This window comes from Seriola aureovittata, chromosome 1 (assembly GCF_021018895.1).
Source record: "Seriola aureovittata isolate HTS-2021-v1 ecotype China chromosome 1, ASM2101889v1, whole genome shotgun sequence".
NCBI lineage: Eukaryota > Metazoa > Chordata > Actinopteri > Carangiformes > Carangidae > Seriola > Seriola aureovittata.
Genome location: NC_079364.1, coordinates 6,308,046 through 6,331,789, shown reverse-complemented (window position 1 = coordinate 6,331,789; position 23,744 = coordinate 6,308,046). Strand labels below are relative to the sequence as shown.

The 23,744-nt window shown below is 41.0% G+C and overlaps 1 protein-coding gene across 10 annotated transcripts in view; it reads right to left on the bottom strand.

Moving 5' to 3' along the window:
- LOC130167381 (C-myc promoter-binding protein-like) overlaps positions 1–22,313 on the bottom strand; it is a 70,332-nt gene extending 48,019 nt beyond the window's left edge. For 5 of the 10 annotated variants that reach the window (XM_056373515.1, XM_056373536.1, XM_056373545.1 and 2 more), the window contains exons 1-3: positions 21,995–22,312; positions 5,020–5,350; positions 1,449–1,695 (exon numbers count right to left, since the gene is read on the bottom strand). In XM_056373515.1, the coding sequence (XP_056229490.1) occupies positions 1,449–1,695; positions 5,020–5,330 (558 nt within the window). In that variant the 5' untranslated portion in view covers positions 5,331–5,350; positions 21,995–22,312. Of the gene's footprint in view, positions 1–1,448; positions 1,696–5,019; positions 5,351–21,994 lie in introns of all 10 variants that reach the window. The other 5 variants (XM_056373506.1, XM_056373554.1, XM_056373526.1 and 2 more) reach the window with 2 other exon arrangements.
- Positions 22,314–23,744: the final 1,431 nt, after the last annotated feature.

Here is a 23,744-nt window from a genome sequence, read left to right as displayed (position 1 = left end):
TCCAACACAACTCTGCATCATTTTGAAACATGAGGATGTGTGGAGGCTAAGTCTGTCAGTGTTTGATCAGGCATGCTCATTGTCATTGCAATAAGGCTCGATGTCATTTCATATTCTTGACTAGTTCCCAAAGCTCATTTCACCAATTTAAGACTCTCCTTTAAAACACACGAAGAAGGATTTGAGGGTAGTGAAGCAGTGGACTTAAGGATTCAGACTCTGACTAAAGAATAACTTGACATTTTGAATTTCAGGCAAGGCTCTGATGAGATAAGCAACACAACAGTCTGCTGAATTCAAAATGTCATGAAGTAGCTTAAAAGAAAAAACTTCCACCCTCGTACCGCATGTTAATACCCACTTACCCTCATCCTACACCCTCGGCTACCTATTTCCTTCACTTTCAAGAATTCCCTTGAACAACCACAGAACTGTGCAAGGGTTTTGGGTATTTTAGATGTTTAGATTGTCCATCATGGAATTTCATCAGGGAGGCGTCTGATCAGTCCAAAATTCAAATTCTACAGCATGAGACAACAACTCCAAACATACAGCCAGAGTCATGGGATCACATGAAGAAACAGAGGACACTGAGACACCCTAAATCTATAGAACAACTGTACCAGGATCACCAAGATGTTTTGAACAACCTACCTGCCAAGTACCTGAAAAACTGTGTGCAGGTGAAATGAGTTAAAAAAACAAAAAGAAATTTGGTAGCAGTCCTCTTGGCAGCATATGTTAAAATAAATAAAGACTAAAATCATTAAAATATACAGTAAAATAAAATCTGCATATAAACACCAACGATATAACTATAAATTATAAACTATAAACTTAATGACACTGGGATCCATTAAGTGAACTGCAGTCAGCATCCTGTTGCTCACTCTCGTGTGCTTGCACTCTGTAGGTAGGCACAAGTGAGCATCCAGGGCATCAGCCAGAACAATGACATGATGGTCAGACTGGGAAAGAAATTCAGCTCTGTAGGGATAGTGCTAATTCAAGGGTTAACCAGAGAAGAAGAAAGATCAGTCTCCCCTTCCGTCACCACCAGATTATGAGTTTTGAAGCTTTGAATGGGATTCATTGGGACTGAAGACGAGAGACCGGCAGCGATATAACAGCGAGTACAGAGAAGGAGCGTCTACTGGCGGCAGTGTGACACCCTGGACTTCACCGCTGGAACACGCACCTAGCATGCTATGCTGCGCACCCCAAATGACAGGCACAGAGAGAGTCTTGTCCCAGTAGTCTCGATGGCCGTCCGACTACACAAGACTGAAAGTCATTGACCAGTACCGTGTTCACAGAGAACTTAACTAAAATAACACTGTTATAATACCTGGACTTGACCTCACCAGACAAAATGCAAAACAGACATTGTGAACTGTAGGGGAGAATTTTATACAACACGTTTAAAAATACATCAGTGTCTCTCTCACCATGCTGCTGTTGAGATTCTTCTCCACCTTACAAAAGGTGTGGGGAGGTGTCTCTCCCTTGCTTGGGATGATGATGCAGATGTCGGTGACAGCCAGGGCGGCGTGTGGCTGACTCTCGGGCGCCCGGCGGTAGGTGACATAGATGCGCTGGGAGGAATTGCCGCTGATATTGGCTGGACGACCGGAGGGTGTGGTCTGAATGAGGTGGCAGCCCTGCTTTAGTCGCTCCTTCCACTCATACAGCACACTGAGGGAAAGGAAGCAGAACATGGCAGTCAGCCCAAAAAAAAACAAAAAAAATCCACATCATCACAGAGTTATGAGCGTGATTCCCATGTAGACTTTATCAACACAATATGCTGTCATGATCTCACTGGGCCGATTAGGTGGAGCTCAAAATTTGATTGTAACATTGGACATTTATCCCAGTTTTTTAGTAGCTAAAGGAATGAAGTTGATTAAGCCAAATGTCAGCTTTGTACGTCATGAGATGCAAAGCAACATTTGATGCAATGTTGAATTAAGATGCAGCACATATGTAATATGTTTATTCATACACACTCAGTTCTCACTGTCTCCTTATCTATGAACCACCTTTAAACTGCAGCACACTTTGAACAAAATGCACATTTGGTTTGTTGTGCAATTATATTTCAGAACACAACTATTTTAAAATTATAATAGATATTATTGTGTTGAAGAGGTGTTTCATATAAAGATAAAAACTTTTTTGCCTGAATATAAATAGAACAGGCTCCCAAAAAAGTTTTGTATGTCCTAATCAAAATAAGAATATAATTATTTTGTATTAAGATTTGTTTTATGATAATTCAATTTTGAACAAATGTGTGATTTGCTGTATCTGACAGTCCTCATATGGTATATCACTGCACGTTCGAGTACACTGTCAGTCAAAAATGAACCCAGTAGAGCTTTACATTAGGCACAAGAGGACACTCACACAAAGCACTTAGAGGACAAGTACTCAGAATCGTAGCAGTGATTTCAAACATCCCTCTTTGTGCTTCCATTATGCACTTATCATCCATTACTGTGGAACTCCACAAGCATTTTGTGGCACTATCTGAAAGCTGAAAAGAGAACAGAATTCAAAGTGGACAAGTGTAGGTTTTTTTTTTTTATTGTCTGTTGTTCCATTTCAGTGCTCATTGATGTGATGATTCGGCTCTGCTCGCAGCGAGGCCAAACACTGTGTGCACATTTTCTCTGCTGTGACAGCAGACCAGTTTTTATCAATTCAGTCTCTCCCATCAAAACACTGCAGTTGACATTATTCCTTTAATGGTGACCGAGCAAATTCTACTGAATTTTAAATTGGCTCTTGTGTTTGCTAGAGTAGATCTTAACACCTCTCCAAACAGCTGTAGTTGTGAAAGCAGGTCAGGGTTTTGTGCAGTATTTTCTAAAGGAGTTGGTCTTCATTTTTGCTGAAGTGGCCCACCTCCACTAGAAAATAACATCATAAAACATTAAAAGACTTATGAAAGAAAACATTCCTCTTCAGGAAAAAAGAGCAGAGGATGCTATTTGAGGCAAAACAAAAAGTTTACATTAATGAGTATGGCTATTGTTTAGGCCATCAGCTAACAAAGTGATCACAAAACACGATGTGTCAGTGTTTGAGTGGATACCATCTCTGCTTAACAATCTATTGATGGAAACCCTGAGGGGAAATTTAATTTTATCCTATTGGACATTTGTGTGAAATTTTGTCATAATTAGCAAATTAATTCTTGAGTAATGACAAAAAACGTGTTTTGTCAGGTCACCTTTTGTGACCTTGAACTTCGAGCACCAAATTCTAATCAGTTGATCTTGAGTCCAAGTGAATATTTATGCCAGATTTGAAGAAATGGCCTCAAAGCGTTACTGAGAACGGGGCAGACAGACAACCTGAAAACATACAGCCTCTGGTCACGGCTGTTGCTGGCAGGAAGGCAAAAAATAGACATAAATGATGTCTAGACCTGCACAATCACACACACACACACACACACACACACACGCACGCACACGTACACACACAAACCTCAGCTTCCCATTAGTCCTACCAGTGTCTGGGAGGCACAGCCCCTCTGAGCTATCAGCGCACAGAAGCTGCTGATACCTTGTGAGAGTCTCCGTGTCAGTGCCTGATAAGCACTGCACTCTGCGGAGTCAGAGGCCAGTATTAACCTCCTTAGTATTGTCACCACCAGCCTCTGTCAGACAGAGGTGTGAGAGGACTGAACAAACAGTGCTGAATTCATACAGTCCAGAAAATGCCACTGAGGACGACAGATGGAACAGCGTTTCACGCTATTCCCCTTTTTGTAGTAAAATCACAACAGGGAAGTGCTGCATGGGAGATCACTTTTTAGATAGGAACCGTGCTTCTTTCTCACAGTAGCAAGCAACAGCAGGGCAGAGAAAACAGACACTTAGAAACAACAGCAAACACGTGGTTAGCTGATAACAACAGCTGGAATGGAAGAAATAATGGTTGTGGTAACATGTTGCAATGCATGTATGATGAGTAGGCTCTGACCCTCTGCACGTCATTACAGTGATTCTTTAATAGCTTAAACGATTAGTAGATTAATCAGTTAGTTGGTAAAAATCATATTCTGCGACTACTTTGATAATTAAATAATTTTTCTTCTCATTTGTGTAGCTGCTGATTTTCCTTCTCTAATGTGAAAGTTAATTGAAAATCTTCAGGTTTCAGTCTCATGGCATTTGAAGATGTCACCTTAGGCTTTTGGAAACATTGGGCATTTTCAAACTATTCCATAACATTTAATTGGCCAAACAATTAATCAGTTAATTGAACAACAGATTAATCAATTATGAAAATAATTTGTTAGTTGAAGGCCTTATTTGATTTTGACTGTCTAGAAAATTCTGAAAACTTTTCTGAACGGTTTTCATTAATAGTTTGCAAATGTTTTATCAAACATTTCAGCAAAATGTGTGAGCATATTCTATAGAAAAAGCAGGAGCTGGTATGGCAACACCAAGGTGGAACGACCAAACATTAACACTACTCTGACTTCTTGTAGAATGACCTTTGTTGTGATAACATCATAATTGTTGACAACCTGTCTGCATTTACACTGTGAATATGGAGATAATTATGAGTTCAACAAGGGCTTTCAGTCAGGATTTTGTGGTCATAATACAATGCAATGGGAACAGTTGACACCAATATCAATGCTTTTCAAGACAGAGGCCTGTCCAGAACTGGTTTTTCAATGTGACTGTGAAGGTGCAGGGACAGTTTGACATTATCCAACCATAAGCAATTTCCCTCCATGGAGCTCGCAACACTATCTTACACTGAATTGAATTGCAAATTCATCCATGGGCACTTGGGGATGTGACAGAGAGTTTCACATTTGCCAGTGAGACGTATAACTGAGCAGAACTGCCAGCCAGTGATCAAACTACAGATCAAAGTTGAAATTTGAATTACAGTGCAGAGAAATGTGTTTTATACCGAGACATTTATAGTAGTTTTCTGTCTCAAACTAGAAAGAGAAATTAAGATGAAGACTCCTTTAGTTCTTACCCCAGGTCGATGAGTGGGGGCTTGTCACGACCTCGCCTGTAGCACAGGAATATCTGGGGCGCCATGAGGCCACCATTGTTGAGATCAGCTGACTGGCCGGTTGGTGTTGTCTCTATGCAGGTGAACCCTGGTGGCACCTCCTCCCCCATCGAGCGGATTACCAGAGCCACGTCGGTGACGGGCGCTTTAGGCTTGGCCGTCTTGTGGCAGACGTCATCAAAGTGGATCTCCTGGTCCAACGGCTTGGACGGGTCCGTCAAACCGGCCACCACAAAGTAGTCGGCTACACGAGGGCCTTTGTCCTCCATCATCTCCCATCCCCGCCAACTGCCTGCACGGTTGCAGAAGGAAGAGAGACACAGAGAAGGAGAGAGAGAGAGAGGGGAGATTAATTTTCATTGTGGTAGCAGGTACAGACGGTTCTTGCGTCCTTGCTATGGCAGTAAAATAAAAATTCTGACAGTCATAAATCTCGCTGGGGGGGTGGGTGTGGCAGTGGAAGGGCAAATGAAAAGAGAGGGTGAAAATATGAGGAGGAGAGGGGCGATGATTAGGTACCAGGCAGCCGTTTACAGTTGAGGCAGTTAGCTGACTGTTTTTCACCAGGTTGACTTTAGTTCACGTGACCAGCTAAAGGTTCAGTGTCCCGGTTCAAGGACACTTTGACGAAACATGTCGAGGACAGAACACTGTTGGTGTGTTTAGGGTTTGAACCTCTCTCTAATTCTAAACAGTGAAACAGTTAAAGCCTGGTCGGCTACACAGACCTGAGTGTGCATTTTAAAAAGGGAGCAGTGAGGTGTTTCTTCACACTTGACATTCTGCCTAAATTACAGACCGGTCCCACATAAAAACGTGCTGATTAGAAGCCTTGTGATTTCATGGAGCATATTAAACCCTATTAAGCACAGTGATAAAAGACAAACAGTAGTTTCCTTAATCTGTCCTAAGAAGGGCATAACCTTACTGTACAACATCACCTACAATTTCTGAGGACGCACAGGCTGAAAGGTCCACCGACATGGGTGGGTGACCAAGTTATCATTACAGAAACACCAGAGACGTCACGTTATCTTCAAGTAGAAAAATAATGAAAACCGGACATTTATCGATGATAAAGTTACCCTCAGTGAATTAATGGTTTTCTGCTTGGACATCATCACAAAAGTTCACTTTATTATCACAGTCAGAAGTCCCCCCTAAAAACAGCACAGGTGAGAGTTACAGCCGTGATCCTCACAGTCAAGCAAAGGTTCATGTGGTGATAATCTCTGTTTCAGAAACACAGGAGGGAGACTCAACAAACACACTCACCACCCTCTGAGGAGAGCCAGTGAATCTTAACCAGTGACTGTTTGCTGTGTCACGATCACATTGTTTTTTCAAGAAGACAGAGGAGATGGGACCACTGAAGACAAAACCGCTAAAAAGCTTTTGGGCCAGAGACACTGACTGAGAACAAAATCGATGATGCGAGGAGAAACAATGGCATCTCTAAAAAAAAAAGAGCTGCTGCTGCTGGAGGCTTTTCCAAAAATGTTGTCTTTAATTTGTGTTGTCCTTTTTTTGCCTCCTTGATTTGATTTTTATGGCGAGTTGGTTCCATTGTGAGGCAGTTTGATTGAAATGTGAAATAATGAACACATCTGCATTACATCTAACTTCTGAAACTCTCCATTTGGACCGATACATTTACAGTTATTCATTTTGGCAGACACTTTTAAGTGAGGCAACTTGAGATACAGTGTCTTGCTCAAGGACAGTTTGGCACGTGGACAGGAGGAGCTGGGGATCTGACCACCACCCCCTGTGACCACCTGAGCCACAGCCAACAACAAAATCTTGAGCCAAGTTATTATATACATAAAAGAGAGTAACAGCAGACTTCTGTACTGCTTCAAGCACTGGGCTCAGTTTCTTACTCATCGAAGAAACGTTCAATCTTTTTGTCCAAGAACACAAAGACAGAACATAAATCAGTTTTAGGATCACCCACAAGGATACACATCACAAAGAAAACACTGGAATGTAAAAACACTTCTTGTTACTGTAACCATCTTACCTCATTAGTTTTCAGTCTACTAACATAGTTGCCTTGAGCCTTGTGGCCAAAGTGAAGTTACATAATATTCCTTTTATCTCCTCTTTACAAAGCAAGTGGACATTTTGCATAAAAGCTTTGCAAAATGCTAAAGTGCTGAAGAACAAAGAAATACTGTAATTCCATTTTGTTTTACAGGGGGATTTTTTTTGTTTTCGTTGGCAGCCCCTGGGTGTGGTGGTGTAAAGTCTCAGTGTGACTCAGTGACCAGATTCATCCCTCAAGCCTCCAGGACACGAGTGCGTCTCTGTGGGTTAAAATGAAACTTTACCCCTGCCAGTACTCCCGCTCTTTTCCCGGTCAGTCAGGCAAAAAACACGAGAACCCACTGGGTTCGTGGCTGCTCGTGTGAGAAATGTGTACCTGCACAGCAAGTACACAGACTTGATGTAAGAAACAGGCAACAATTCATACATGTCTTAAGGTTTTCATATAAAAACAGAGTTTTGCACAGATGGCAAATAGAGGATGTGAAAGCTCCTTTCTTTCTTTAAAAACATTTCTAAGTTGGTGTCAGTGACAATTTTCTCACTCATTGCATCCAGATTTTCAAATCCAAGAGTTTCCAGAGCCCAGTGTAATTCTGAATAATTCAACTGGACAAGCTCTGTGATTCCAACCATATGTAGTAAGAGGGTGTGGGAGGAGAGGTTTAATTAGCAGGGCGTGTTAGCTCATCTAAATGTGTTGGCTCAGAGGAAAAGGTGAAAAAGCTGCCAACTCCAGTCTGTGTGATGTTATTCGAGCAAGACTCCAGCTACCACCACAGCTACATAAACCACTGTTAGTACCTCCTTTTATCCACCTCACCATCAGAGACCAGTATAAGTCCAGAAGAGATTAAAGTGACAGAATATTTGACCTCTACCATCTGCACATCTGCATTTTTGGTCTTTCTGTTTGATCAGCCACAGTGTTGAAAACATTTCACTTCAAAGTTTCTTTGTGACACATGTTGCTGTATAATACATGTAAAAACAGAAAAGTTATCTTTAATATCAAATCATGCAGATGAGAGCGATGCAGGCTGAATGTGCCAGAATCCAATTTATTTTTGTCTTTTCTTCAAGTCAAGTCAATTTTTTATTTGTATAGTACCAATTCACAACATACGTTATCTCAAGGCACTTTCCGAATAGAGCAGGTCTAACCTTCTCTTTATAATAATATTTACAGAGACCCAACAATTCCCACCAAGAGCAAGCACTAGGCAACAGTGGCAAAGAAAAACTTTTAACCTTTTTAGAGGCAGAAACCTCGAGCAGAACCGGACTCAGGGTGGGCGGCCACCTGCCTCGACCGGTTTGGTTGGGTTTTCTTCAATAAGTGTCATTTTTTTTAGTCTAATGAGTAGTTTTATTCATCATTAGCTGTTTCAGTCACAATATTTGGTAGAGAAAAGGGTTTGTTTACACAAACCTACCTAATGCTGGGTGATTATTGGTTTAATGAAATGATCTTTGCACGTTCAACGAGCCAAGCTTATATCCAAACAAAGAGCGATTTGTGTTTCTTTCTCTGGCTGTCACGTCCTGTTATTGACAGATGGTGAGAAAATGCTGGTTCACTGTGTTCTGGCTCTTACACTCAGATTACAAATGCATCTCACCTCATCACTTCCTCACTGTGAGAAACTGATGAGAAGACAGTCACAGCACACTGAGCTGATTTTCTGTGCCAAGTGATGTCTGGTCAGCTGTGATAAGGGAGAGGGAGTGAATGAGGCCTATGGTCCATCCACTCCTCATCCGGCATCAAGACATTCAATCCAGTATTTCAAATCTACCATGGTACTGTGGTTATCAGCTGGGGAATAACTGGTCGGGCTAAGAGTGACCACAAGAGCTCTGAGGGCCGCACATCTGCACAGCATCCTGAGTCCAAGACCACAGTCTGCGTTCAGCTTCCTGTCCGACACACAGAGCAGGCTCATAAAGGTCCCTGGGCCGCTTGCATTACAACACATTGGTGTAACACCCATGAAGACAGGATGTGGGACACATGTTCACTTCTCTTTCAGACACGTTTGCTTGGGAATTCAGAGCAATAAAAAAACACAAAATACAAAAGAGATTCGTCTCTCATTTCAAAATGAAAACAGGTTCACTGCAGCACTGATGCAAGAGGATCCTCAGATGGTTTAAATAGTTACACATCACATTTTCATACCGATCCAGGTTACTATAAAACCTCCTGATTCAAGCTTTCACCAGCATCTTCTCTGCTCTTGATGGAAGGATAGAACAGCTGAGGCTCAGGGAAAACAATAGTATAAGTGAAATGGGAAATGAGAAGTCGAGGAAGCTCATAGTGGTGGAGCAAACACACACACATTCCTATTACACCTTCACGTCTGCTCACAACACCGCCATAAAAAGCCTACATGTGAGAGAGAGACAGCCTGAAGACGGGGTGAAATGTCTATGAAGTTTTGTGTCTGTGTGTGAGTGTGTGTGTGTGTGTGTGTGTGTGTGTGTGTGTGTGTGTGTGTGTGTGTGTGTGTGTGTGTGTGTGTGTGTGTGTGTGTGTGTGTGTGTGTGTGTGTGTGTGTGTGTGTCTATAAGCACGAGGTCCTGGGGTCACATTCTTCTACTTTACAGACATAATGAAAGGCAGAAACTAATGTATTCAACATGTGAGGTTTTGTCAACACAAAGCCAATCTAAGTTCAACTGCTCCTCATTTTAAAAATATATTCACGGCCTATGCTGATAATAAAAAAAAAAAACTGTAACACTATAACATCATATGCTATGCAATGTGTAATGAGATGAAGGATGGAATTAAGCAGGGTGTCGCCCAGTGCAGCGGCTATCTTGTTTCTTGCAAATGACTGCTGCTTTATTGACCCAGAGGGATTTTGCATGAGACTCGACTGACAAAAAACAGACTTGAGTATCATTTCATGGAACACACAGTGAGTACAGTTAACTCCTCACTTAGTACAAAACTGTGAAAAAAAAGAAAAAAGGAAGATGTTGACCTCAATTATTGCAGTCCCATGCAAAAGTGTTGGAGAGCTCTGCAGTATCACCTCCTGTTACACTGGCTACAGAGCCACATGACGAGCCAAAGAATGACACTCATCCTTGCCATGTTGTCAGCCTGCTAAAAATACAATGCAAACCAAAGCAGCAGCACTGTGGCACACATTACATAAGAATTACACACATATATATATATATATATATATTTATATACACTGCATATGTGGGACTACCCTGGACTCCCACTGAAATCAAACCGTGTCTATTGTCCTCGACCTGCTCGCTCTGCCTGCCCTATATTTCAGGAATAGTAATAGAAATCAATGTTGCTGAGTTCACGACAGAGACACAGGTGACAGAATGAAAAATGAATTTTGGATTTCACAGTTCCTGCTTATGCAGCAAAAACTGGCCCAGACTATTCCGCATTGATATGATGATGAAACCTGGGAAAAAACAATCTTTTAAAATTTCAATCTGCAGAGAGATGGTACCTTACAGATTACATTCAACAAAAAGCCTTGAATTGGAATTTTGTTGCATTAAAATGCTGAGAAGGCAGAACAGTGTGTAAAACCTGTGAAGTGCAGATTTAGCTCATGGATTTTCATGCATTGAGCATCACTGGATTTCCTCCCAGGAACTGGATCCAAAAGAGTCAGAGCTGTGACTCTGTGACACTGTGCCTGACACGTAAGAATAAAAAATCTGCATCGCTGCTTACGTGGTCTAATCCAGATATCTTGATTTGCTGGCTGCCCTACTTCTCCCCCGGCAGACTGACCAGGAAGGGAAACTTGACTTGGTCTTGAGGTAAATGCCCAGAGAGAAGTTACAACTGATTCCTCCCGGCAAAAAAAGCTGTGAGCTTTTAAGAGAGGATGTGCTCAGGCCTGAAGCCTCTTTAAAGGTTACCAGGGCCCTTCACTGTGGTCCTGAAGCACTACAGAATATATTTATGCGTTTCTAAATCATTTATGACATGGGGTCATTTATTACAAATCCCTTAAGACGTGGTTTTCCTCAAGACTCTGCAGACTATTTGTCTTTGTAAAGAGTGAAATCAGTATTTGACTACAGAGCACCTTAAATGATGTGTTTAACTTGCTTTAAAGGTGCTTTATGCTGTGACTCAGCTGAATGCACAGATTATCTGGGTTCCGGCTGATTCTCTACAGTAATCACACAGGATAGACAGCAGTGTGGGAGCCAGAGAAACAAGAGAAACAGATTTTGGTGGAAAAGCACCACAGGCCCAGAAACTTTAAACTCTGCCACATCAAGGGTCTGGTGCCAGAGCCATAGACAAAGCTTCCCAGCCCAAACTCTCTGACTTTTAACCACAGCAGGAGCTCAGGGGGGAGTTCGATAAGATGTCCAGACCCAACAGGCCTTCAGTGGCTTCCACAAGGTTTTTGTTTAAGCCAACGTGACAGGGGGAACGATTTCCAGCTGTCTCAAATTCACGAGAACCGGGGCCAATGAAACTCACCAAAGGGACTCTCATTTTAAGGCTCCAACAGCCAAGTCGCTGCTCTCGGGCCCAGCTGTATAGACATCCAACACGGAGTCAGCCACAGCAGGGCAGACACGTGGAGGAGGTGAAAAGGAATGTGCTCAAGAACATAAACACAAGCCAGTAGGAAGCCTCACTAGCCAAGCATCTGCTTCCAGTTAGCCCAGAGGGATGGGTGTTTGGCTCTTGTGCCTTTTCACGGCATCAGGTCATGTAACATCTCGGAGGAAAGATGACCTCTGTGAGAAAGTAAAATTGTGATCTCTACACGGGACCTGTTATTTAACCTAATCGGACCAAATGAAATTTAATGAGCATGGAGTTTCTGCTAGTGCTGACATAGCTCCAAAACAACAATCAAAAGAACACAGACAAAAAAAGGAAGCTACAGCATACATCCACAGAGGAACCAACTTTAGGCTTTACCAGCTCTAGGTATAAGTTTGCATATTAACTGTTGGTACTGCAGGAAATGGATCTACTACCAGCCTGTTCGGCAGATAACAGCGTTCTTCCTTGTATTACTGTCAACCTAATTACAAAACAACTGGCACTACATATGCACTATATGCACTTTAATAACTGTGTGTGTGAACCCAGGAGATGTTATGCAAAAGAGATAGTTGGGATGCATTAACCTTTGTCAACAGATATTTTATGTTTCAATTAGATATGTGACTATTTGAAGCTGTCAGCTTGTATGTGTGTGTGTGTGTGTGTGTGTGTGTGTGTGTGTGTGTGTGTGTGTGTGTGTGTGTGTGTGTGTGCATCCTTAAACAGTAGTGCTTTTATTTTAAAGTCTGAATCTAATTTTCCCTCAGAGACTAATGAAGTCAATCTCACCTTATTTAGGTGGCATTTGATTTTTTAACAAGGTAACAATAAACACACAGATGATGCATTCCTCCTCTGAGCCAGTCAGTCCCAAATATTTATTCACTGTGTTTTTCGGCCACAACAGCCGCCGAAACTGGACCGATGGTGTACAGGACTCATCGGTTAGGATAAAGGAATCATGACTCCCCAGACTGGCAGTAGGTCAGCAGACTTACAGTAACCAGTTTACTTTAAAATCACTTCACAAATCTCAAAGGAGTTCAAACTATTTTAGCCAGGTTTTGTTGTTATATTGCTTGACTGATGCTGTGAGATGAAGGTTTTACAGAAATTTAAGATAGTACTAATTATCAACGACGTCTCAGTGGGTGTTGACACTGACTGCATTTATAGATGTATTAAGCAGAGAAAATGCCTTTGGGAAGCAACTATCTTAAACCACAGAGGCTATAAATTCTATTGTTTCTCTCGTTATTTTTTATTTTTCCCTCATAATTTCAACCCTCGCCTCGTGAATAACCAACGAGAAGGGACTTTCTGTCTTATTAAAAACAGAAACCCTCTGAAGTGTCTCAGCTTTGTGAAATGCACAACAAAAATACTTTCGAGCAAGCAACAAGATTAGAGAAAGAGAAAGCTGCTGCTTTATTCCATGAGGATAGCTGCAGCTATGGCACTCATTTTACCTACCGAAGAACTCTCCTTGACTTCAAATTACATCTTCAATGTTATGCAATTGTCAGAGCAGGAGGAGGGTGCTCAGGGTCAGGCACTGACATTATATCCATTACCACTCACTGCTTGCCTTTACATAAGCAGTGTCACTAATGTAACAGATCGTGATGCCGAGGAGGATCAGTTGGTGAAAAAAGGAAACAACAATGTCAGGGTTAGCAATTTGCGCCCTGCTGGGACTAACCTATAAGAAGCATGAATACGCTAATGGTGCTTTAAGGTGCTTCAGTATAAAAGCATTTATGTGCATACAAAGTACCTTTAAAAACTCTGCACAAACTCAAAAGATGTTTTAAAATACAACTCAAGTTTAAGGCAATCTTCCTCTCTTAGTATGAGACTGTGATGTGTTGTTATGGATAATTAAGCACAAACCGTGATGAATGGGGAAGTAACAGCGTGAGACACAGCAGTGACAGACTTAACCTGCCAGCAACTGATCCCATTAACATCACCATCTGATTACATAAAGAAAAAAAAGAAACAAAACACTCACAGGCCAGGAATAAGCTGCAGAGTAAACTAAAGGGCAATCACCACCGACCAGAACATTTTGACTCACCTCTATAGTGTAAGACATGCACCTGTCACAGAACAGATACGTACACCTCTGTTTATACAAATGTATTAAGTCACACCAGCTCCACGTGTCAATACACAATACTCTGCGTGTGAACATAAAGTGAAAACACAACAGACTCCAGACTCCGTTCAAGAAGACAGAATCAAAATCACATTGATGTGATTGTAAGCAAATTACTAAAACTCCAGCCCTGGAACATAACAGTATTCAAAAGTATGGTGTTTGGTTAATCATAATTAATATTTCTTTTTTTAGCAGCCTTTAATGTACACCCTTTCCCATAGTCCTTGGTGCATCGCAACAGCACTGAGTTACAGAAGCTGGTGATTTTCCTTGAAATGTTGTGAGGACTTCTGCTCAGTATAATCACCCACTGAAATCACACAAATCTCCTAATGTCTACATGTTGTACACGGTAACCAACTATGATGATTAAAAACCTCACAGTTTGACTACGCGCTTTCCAGTTTCACTGTGGTCAAATTAGTAAAGTTATGATGGGTGGGGAAGAAAAATGAATGAGTCATTTAATAAAAACAGCACTTCGTGTATAGTCCTCTTGGAAACTACTCTTTATGACTGAATTTCTTATATTAGTCAGTTTGATAAAGACAGTACATCCAATCACAGACCTTTCAGCAAATCAGGAGTACAGCTCCACTGATACTGATATCTGAGAAAAACGAAATCCAATAACAATATATTGGCTGATAATTATTTTCTTTACACAACCAATAACATAATTTTTGATAAGGTTCCCTTAAATTCGTTTTGTTTTGTTTGTGCACTTCAGGCTAGATCCACGTTTTCATTTGAAAATTGTGTTTTTAAAATGAAAATTGATCCAGACAAGTGTTTTTGCTTCATATCAGAAATAATCTCTGTCCATACTAACATAATTGAAAACACATATCACATGATCATTGCCATACACTATAGGAAGCAGACTGTCTACTCTGCAGTTGATTGGTTGCAGGAAATACCTCAAGTGAGGAACAGCAAAGACAGTTGTAGCGTTAAAATGCAGAATTTAACTGCACAACAGCTGCTAGCAAAGACAACAAGGTCAGTAATGCTTGCAATTCGTTACTGCATTCAACACTGGTAGTCGTGACCGGTAAGACCTCATCAGGAAGCTACTGTGGATGCGTCATCATTTCCAAAAATCTCTGTTTTTGCCCGTCCACACTACAACTTAATCCCGGAAATTTCAAACTAAAACAGAGTCAGCAATCATTTCAAAAGTCTCTGTTTTAGGGGTTTGAAAACTCCGAGCCGTGTGGACTGCAGGTGTAAACATGTGGATGCTTAAAGATTATTGCTGGTGTCTTTTTTCAGTTCAGTATTGAGGTTAAGTTGACAGACAAGTTAATAACCTGTCATATTGCTCCTGCATCGTTCTGTGTACAATCCTGCAGCTAAAAAAACATGTACAGTGAGACGGTTGACAAAATGCGAGTTGACTCAGGGTCTTACCAACTGACGACTTGATTCAATGACTTTTAGGAGGCAGACTTAGCCAGTACCAATATATGTGCAAAGAGCTAATGGGCTCTAATCAGGAGCTGTGCTGTCGAAGGAGCCGCTGGTGATGGCAGTAACAGAGGTAGCAGACAGTGATTGAATGGATAGATGCTTCAGCAGTGCTGAAAATACCACTGACATGTCATTTGGTGTGAATTTGAGAGAAGTAACGAGAATCAGGTAATTTTCAGTATACAGGTATCAAGGTAAATTCTGGGATCACAATTCCCAGGCCTCAACCCTATACAAGCCATGCTGGCTCTGTGTACAGTATTAGCACAGGGAAGTGCTAATGCAGAGCCCTGTGGGAATTAATACCATGTCTCCAGGAAACCCGATCTCACAGACCTGCCGACTCTCCCAGTCTGATCTTTTAATTCCCTGGTTGGCACAAAACTGTTCGGCTGGTGTTTTGCCTTCAAGAGAGACAAAGTGATTTGTATAAACATGCACATTTTATTTTCAGTGTGACCTCTTTTAATTTGCAGCTTGTTAACTTTGGAGTCTGCCAGTTTTTATTCAGTGATGTCTTCAGTCTCCTTAATGATAAGAACCCATTTCTGTATGACTGATTAGAAGAAAGAGAAGACAGAGGGGAATAATCCTTTTACCCTTGTGAACCCAGTAGACCACATAGCAGCAGCAGCACAATAAAGTGAAAATCAGACAATTACAGCTTCACCAGTGGAGCCTTGACTGTGGCAACAAAGTTTGAGCAAAATCTACTGAACTTCAAGTTTCCTCAAAGTGGAACAGAGCAGAAAATCACACTTTAGCGTAAATAAGCAAAGAAAAAATTTGTATACTTGGTGCATGTGATTTCAGTTCTCTCCATATTACTCAAAGTCTTGCTATTATGGGTTTTGTTATATTTTAAATGGCAGGCATTACTGGTTACTGGTTTACTGAACTTTTCAATTCTGATCGGGGATGTGCGCCCAACAGGTTTCTTTCCCAGTGTCAGTTCTATTTTATCTTAATATTTCATTTTTCTCATGAATCTGATTTTATTGGACTTCCATTTGCCAAGTGGAGAGAAATAGGAGCCCAGTGGGATTCCCATGTTGCTCTGCCACTAGCAAATGTAGAAGTTACAGAGTTGTACATTTTACTTATAACTGCTAAGCTATTTTTTATGTCGTTTTTCAGCAATTTTATTCATATTATGCACATGTAACAGTTATACACTGGCCCATGCTGCTATTTCTGCCAGTTTCTTAAGTACTTCAGTAACTTTCTTACTGTCTGAACAGTCCCAGGCAGGAGCACATTACTTAGCAACACGCTACAGCAATTCAGTAAATTCAGTAATCAAAAAGAAGAGGGGAAATGTGACTCCAGGTAATTTCAGTTCTCTTATTTAGTTGTCTTATTTAAATTTTGCGTGTCTTCTTGCCACAGGTATGCGTATATTCAGGAACTGCATCTTTTGTTGGAGTTAGAGGGTGTGCAACAGCGTTTCTGAGGTCAGGACTTCTGGAGAGGCATGTGCAGTCCCTGAGGCTAAGCTAGCTGCTGGATGGTGAGTAAATCCCTCCAAACTGTAGGGCAGCAGTGTCTTCTATTTCTACATGAGTTAATACAAAAAATGCACCATATGGGTGTGGAGGAATTTGAGTTGCTTAAAGGCACCTTTAACGGAGCTGACAGTTGAGTAACAAAAGTAAAGTAACAAGTAATTCAACAAGTCACTTTTGCTGCTCTGTAATGTCATTACTTTTTAAAAGGGTAATATGTAATGATTAATGAATACAGTTTTCAAGTAACTCAGCCATCACTGTTTCTGGATCTGAAACAATTATACTTGCAACTTCCCAGTCTATTTCTTCAGTCTGAGCACCTGTCCAGCTCTTCAAGGCATCAATCAATTCTTAAAACCATTCCTCTACCCCCGACTGAACCATATTTTATTTACGCAATTCACACAAACTGCAGCCTGCTGCATAATTTGTCTCACACCAGATGCCACCCACTAACTGAAAACGCATCCTGCCTTTCTCCCTGAAGACAATACTCTGAGCTTACAGCTAATTAGTGTTTGTGGATGGTATTCCCTGGGAAAATGTAATCCTGTTCTCAGTTGTTCAATAGCAGCTTTTCTTTTCTAATACAGTGTCTCCTTTGCTACATTTTGCATAAAACTCACGCTGTGCTGTGACCTTAGGCTGACACTAAATCCTGCTTTTATCATCAATGAAAAATCAGTTCCGCTTCCAAGAAATATTATTATTATTGAGCCTTAGTAGTTTTGGAGTACAATCATAACCATGTCTGTAGCAGTAAGTCGCAAAAACTCAATACTTGGTACCAGATCAAATTCTTAATGTTGTTCATTTTGCAATATATATGCTCACCTACTTTCATGATTTTAGTACAGTGTTTCCGTTATGTATAATGGGTCCAAAGTCGTCGAAAAGACCACTTTCCCATGAATAATATAGTGGTAATTTCTCTGCAGTTGCGGCCCACCACTGCAAAATAATTTCTACTGCTGCAATGCCATGAAGCCGCAATTACACGACTCTGTAGAGGGCTTTTAATTTGAAATAATGGATACGGGAAGTGGACATACGTGGCGACACCTGGCCGAGAGAGAAAGAAGATAAAAAGAAAGAGAAGAGAGACAAAGGTAGATTTAACTAGCTAATATTACGTTATATAGATTTTGTAGTTTACATAAACATTCATCATGTATTCTCTATTGATGTTCATGGCCAACTGATTATCATTAATATTAATAATATATCGTGAAATAATTATCCAGCTAATGTTAGCTAGGTAACACTAGCAAACTGGTGCGGGTATTCACTCCGACTGCAGGCGTACTATGCAGCGTACCACCGAGGTACAACCAAACCCTTTTACCCCCTGCTGCTGAAAAAGAGCTGTGGTAATTCATTTGTTGATTAATTCAAGCAAACTTTCCTGTTCACCTGTCAGTGTTAGGATAACATCAAACAGATGCATTTGAGAATTTTGGCTTATTGTGTTGAGGGTTTTTATAGAAAAGAGTGTTTCAATGCGGGATGTCCCAATCCAGTTTTTTTGGCCTCGATTCCGATCATGATCCAAGCCCTTAAATATTAGTTAATCTGCCAATATAAAGTCCAATCCAATTCTTATATTGATGTTACTTAAATGTTGATTAAATAGCCTGAGTATCTAACATACTGAAACAACACAGCTGTAAACAACTTCATTTCACACAGCTTATTTTTATGAGCCACTTGATCCAAAAACTGAAGATCATGGTTCAAAATATAAAGTTTATAAACATCAATAATTGATATGATATGAATGATTGTTCAGTTCAGGGAGGATGCCACCCCTGCCAGTGATGTGACCATCTAAAGACCACACAATCCTTTCACTCATGGATGTAAGGTGGTGTAACAGAGTGAAGGATCTTCCCTCTCAAACTATCTCTGACAAGTTATCGCAGAATTAACATTAATTAGTGACAGATGATATGACCTACCACCGGTGACATTTGTCATTTAACTAGCAAAAGCTACGCTTACTCTGCACTCTGCTAACTGATTGTTTTCCACTTCTGCTTTGCTAAAGGTTATTAGCACTGGTGCTAAGTGAATCTGTGTATTTTCACATGCTCGGTGTCTGAACTCGGAGTCACACGCTGATTTTCACTGGCTTAAGCATGGGGATGAAGCACTGTAGAGTCCAGCTGTCTAAAAGAAGAGGAGCTGCAACACTGGCAGGCCGAGGTGGACAGTACAACACAGCAGAGTACAGTGATCAGAATTAAAAAATGCCTGGATCAGCCCCAATACCCATGCTTGGGATCTATAATTTCCATTTATATTAAGCAAAGTATAGACAGGGTATTGTTAGTTTATTTACTTGTGCTGAAAGGTATTCTGGTGTGATAGCAACACTAATATTGAAAAAAAGAATGGCACCCAGATCTTTATTCAACCACACTTGTTGAATACAACAACTTGCTGTTGAATGGCATTGAGATAAAAATTTTTAATAACCCTTCTAATTTGACCGGAGGAGGAACCGAGTCAAACATCAATGTAAAATTGTTGCCTAACATCCTTAAAAAATAACTTAAATTAGGAGATAGCATTCCTTATCATTAGCTTCACTGTAGTGTAACACCTTGTAGCCTCCAGTCTCATCATCAACCTGTTCATCACCGCTAGAGAGGGAAAATGAAATAATGGAAACACTTCATAATGTCTTCACATCTCCACTACTGCTTCATTACAAAATAACTCCTGGAAGGCAGTGAACTTTGTAGCATGTTCTGTAAATGAATCTGTGAAGGGACATTCGTCTTTTCTGGTAAAAAAAAAAAAAACAAAAAAACATTTGAATTCCAGAGGAAATTAACCAAACCCTCTCACTTCCACTGACTGCTGAGGGAACAGTGTTGATAGTTTTCACTTCAGACATTAAGCATATGCCGTTATCCAGAACAAGTTTAGGTGCATACTAAAGTGAAATACATGAACATCCCTTGAGCATGACACGGGTGAGCAGCCACATTCTCTAACTGACATCTCTGTGAAGTGAGACTCCTTTTTCACACTTTGTTTGTGTTCACTGAATTACGCAAGATGATGGGAACAACATGCACCCCATGCCTCAGGTACTGAAGCAATCACTGCCACATTCTGTGTCAGTTATAGGTGGACAGCAGGCATTAACCCCGAGGGTGGGGTCAGGATAAGAGGAACTGATTTACTGAGTCTACCTGAAGTCTTCAATCAGCTCAGCAGACACCGTCTAACTGTCTATCACTTTGATCTTTTACTCACTGCCGTAAATCCTCTTCTTGGACCTGCACAAGTCTGCACAGCCCAGTCGAGCACCCTAAACAACCACTCCATGCCATTTGGCTAACATGTGCCAGACGACAGCATCTTAATTTCAAATATGACTCTTTCTTCCCCCTCTAGCATTCCAACAGGGCGCCCTCCTGCCCTCTGAACGTGAACAGACAATGTAATAAGACAGAACACAAACATCCCGTCCATCATTTGCACAGCAACAAAATCTGGCCATGAGAAATTCCATGATATCTGGAGAAACCAACACAAAAAGAGGCAGAGCAGGCAGAGGATTTATAGGGTTACAGTGTAAGTTACCTTTCTGGTATGTGGAGCTGAGGTTTTGAAATGACAGGCTTGAGAGTATTTCTGTCACATATATGATTTGACCAGACTTGCCTGTCCTGTGCGACACCACTAAACGATGCAAGAGGAATTTTTTGGGGGAAGTAAACCTCCAGAACGTTAAGCCCCAATGGCAGCCGTCACCACTGCTCCTGTCTAAACTCTTATGTCAGAGAGGAAAAGTGGTGACGGCTGTGATGGGGGTGGTCGACTACTGCAGTTCACTTTTCTCATCTTGCACTGGCAGAATTTGTCAGACAGACATAGAGCACCATGCAAAAGTTTTAGGCTAGCATGACAACGAACCAACAACTATCTTCAGAGACAAGAAGAACAAGGAGTCCTAAAACAGATGGTCTGGCCCCCACAGAGCCCTGATCTCACCATCATAGAGTCAGTCTGGGATCACATGATGAGATAGAACACACTGAGACAGTCCAAGTCCATAGAAAAATTGTGGCAGGTTCTGCAAGATCATGAACTATCTACCTGCCAAGCACATTGAAAACTGTGCAGAAAACTGCATGAAAACTATGAATAAATACAAACTATTCATGGCATGATTACGGAATAAATCCTCAGATTAGTTTTTTCAGCCTAAAGCTTTTACACACAGCTATATTTGCAGTTTTGGCACAAAATAAGAGAGCACATTCCCCTGACATACACTCTGTATTTGCAAGGATGCATCAGCATACAAAACTGTCAGAAAATAGAGAAAAATATCCAAAATGTGTTGTTTTGTTCAACCAACAGTCAAACCCCCATAGCTATTCAAATGAATATGATATAACACAGACAAAAGCATTTCTATTTGAGGAGCTGAAAACATATTTTGCCACTTTCTCATGCAAAATACAATGAATCCATTATCAAAACTGTTTATTTATAGCTGATTATTTTTCTGTCTGTAGACTAATAGTTACAGCTCTACACCAGACACATCTTAAAACAAACCCTTATAAAACACCAACAGCCTACACAGCACATATGCAACGACTCTCCCTGCACATTTTGTGCCGTTGCATAAAATGAAGGTTAAATGAGAAGCGTTTTCTGAGTACAAACTAGACAACCTAAAATATCCTCAGGCAAAGGGATGTGCACGCAGTGGGTAGTGTTTTGGGTTATTTATAGCTCTAAACGCCCGCATGCTAGTGGTTAAAACAGACATATTCCACTGGATGACCTGAGGTTTTAATGTGGTGTGACTTCACTGGTGTTTCGCCCGCACAGGTGACTAAATATATTCACGAATAGACGATGATTGCAAACAACCTGTGGCACATACTTAGCTTGAGAAATTAACCATGGGGAGGAAAGAATTGGAGGCGTCGGGTTAGATGCTTCGAGAGCAGAATTGTCATTTAGCGACAGTTAATTCAATATAAAACACAAAACAAATGAAAACAAAAACACAACGCAGGCGACGTGACAGCGCTAGCATAAGGGATTTGTAGCCTGTTGTAGCAGTGGTTAGCAGCGGGCAGCTGTTCGCTAAATCCCCCAACAGTCATTCACTGTAACGGTTCATCATCTCGTACTTACCCCGTTTGTGAACGTCAAATTAGTCCCCACACACAACTTCGGCCGGCGTCGTCTACCGGTGCTGTTTCATTACAGCGCTGTCGGTACCGAAAAGGTGAGATGACCGGTGCGGGGGTGTTTGTATTTGGTTTGTTTTGTCTGTATATGTAGACAGATATTTCCCCTCTCTCAGACTTTAACCGTTAGTTGTCCAACTGAACGAGGCTTCTTCTGTCAGTCATCGAGCCGAGCCGGCTGTCCGCTCCGCCGCCATCTTGGTTGTGATGGGGAATCCGCCGTGTGTCTCTCTCTCTCTCTCTCTCTCTCTCTCTCTCTCTCTCTCTCTCTCTCTCTCTCTCTCTCTCTCTCTCTCTCTCTCTCTCCCTCCCTCTCTTTTTCTCTCCCTCTCTGTCACACACACACACACGCACACACATCTCTGGGTGGCAGGTCTACACCACAGCCAGCCTCTTCCAGCACGACGGATCCCAATCAATCTACCTGAAGGCGAATAGTGTTTGCAATTATTACCTCAGTTTTATCTATTCATTTATACTTTTTATATCATTTATATGAAATTATGTGATGAATAAATCTGAACGATTTCTGTCCATGATTAATGCAGCAAACCCCCATCAATGCATAATACAGTATTAAATGAACTGAATGAATACACTTTTAATGACAAATACTGTTTTCCAGTGATGGAAGAAGTACTCACATTACTGTTTGGGCCAACTGGGTACAGGCCAAAGGAGCCCAAGAGAGTGGGCCAGACAGTGACCATTAACATTACTTGATGGGAAGTCAATCAATGACTGCAAAGAAATTCAAAACAACCACGAAGACACTCAAAATGAGCATAAAGAGACACAAAACAACCAAAGAGAGACACAAAACAAGCTCAAAGTGATTAAATGACCACAAAATGACACAAAATAACCAAAGAGAGACACGAAATGACCACAAAATTATGCAAATTGACATAAAAAGACACAAAAGGACCAGGAAGAGTCACAGAGCAACTACAAAGAGAATCAAAACAGACACGAAATGACCACATAGATTCAAAATAACCAAAGAGAGACACAAAACGACTCTATAGAGACACAAACTTTCAGTCTGGGGTTCCTATATTGGATGGTTGGGGGCCTTTTACCTGTCTTTGCCCAGGGACACATTTTCTCCTGATCCATCCATTATAATAAATAATAACAAGATGAACACACTTTGGACTACACAGCAGTTTTCAAGTGGTGGAAGAAGAAATTGATGCTAATTAATTTGACCACTACAAAGTATTCTGATCAAACTGTACAGACGACTCAGAGCAAAGATTAAACACACTGAAACACTGTGGCCTGGATTGCCTTCTGTAAGAGGATAGATTATATGGAGACGGAAAAAGGGAAAAAATGTATGAAATATTTTTCTACCTGACCCTTTGGGTCATTATTGAATGTCAAAGAGATTGTTACTGAGGAGTGAATTACATTTTCATCCCCAGGAAGCAAAAGTATGATCTTGAACAGCATCCAAAAACTCCCACTCAAAAAATGAGCTTTGTGACTTTTGAAGCTGCGTCACGGTGGGAGATCTACGTGTGCACTTCTTCTTGTTGGATCCTGTGTTTCAGCATGATTTAATCTTTTAAGATGTGAGGCCAGTGTTGTAATATCTTAGCAAGCTTTCTAATTTTGTTTGCATCAATAGAGTGGAAGAGACAAAGCATTGAAATGCTCCATTCATACGGCTTTCAAGTTATACGTTT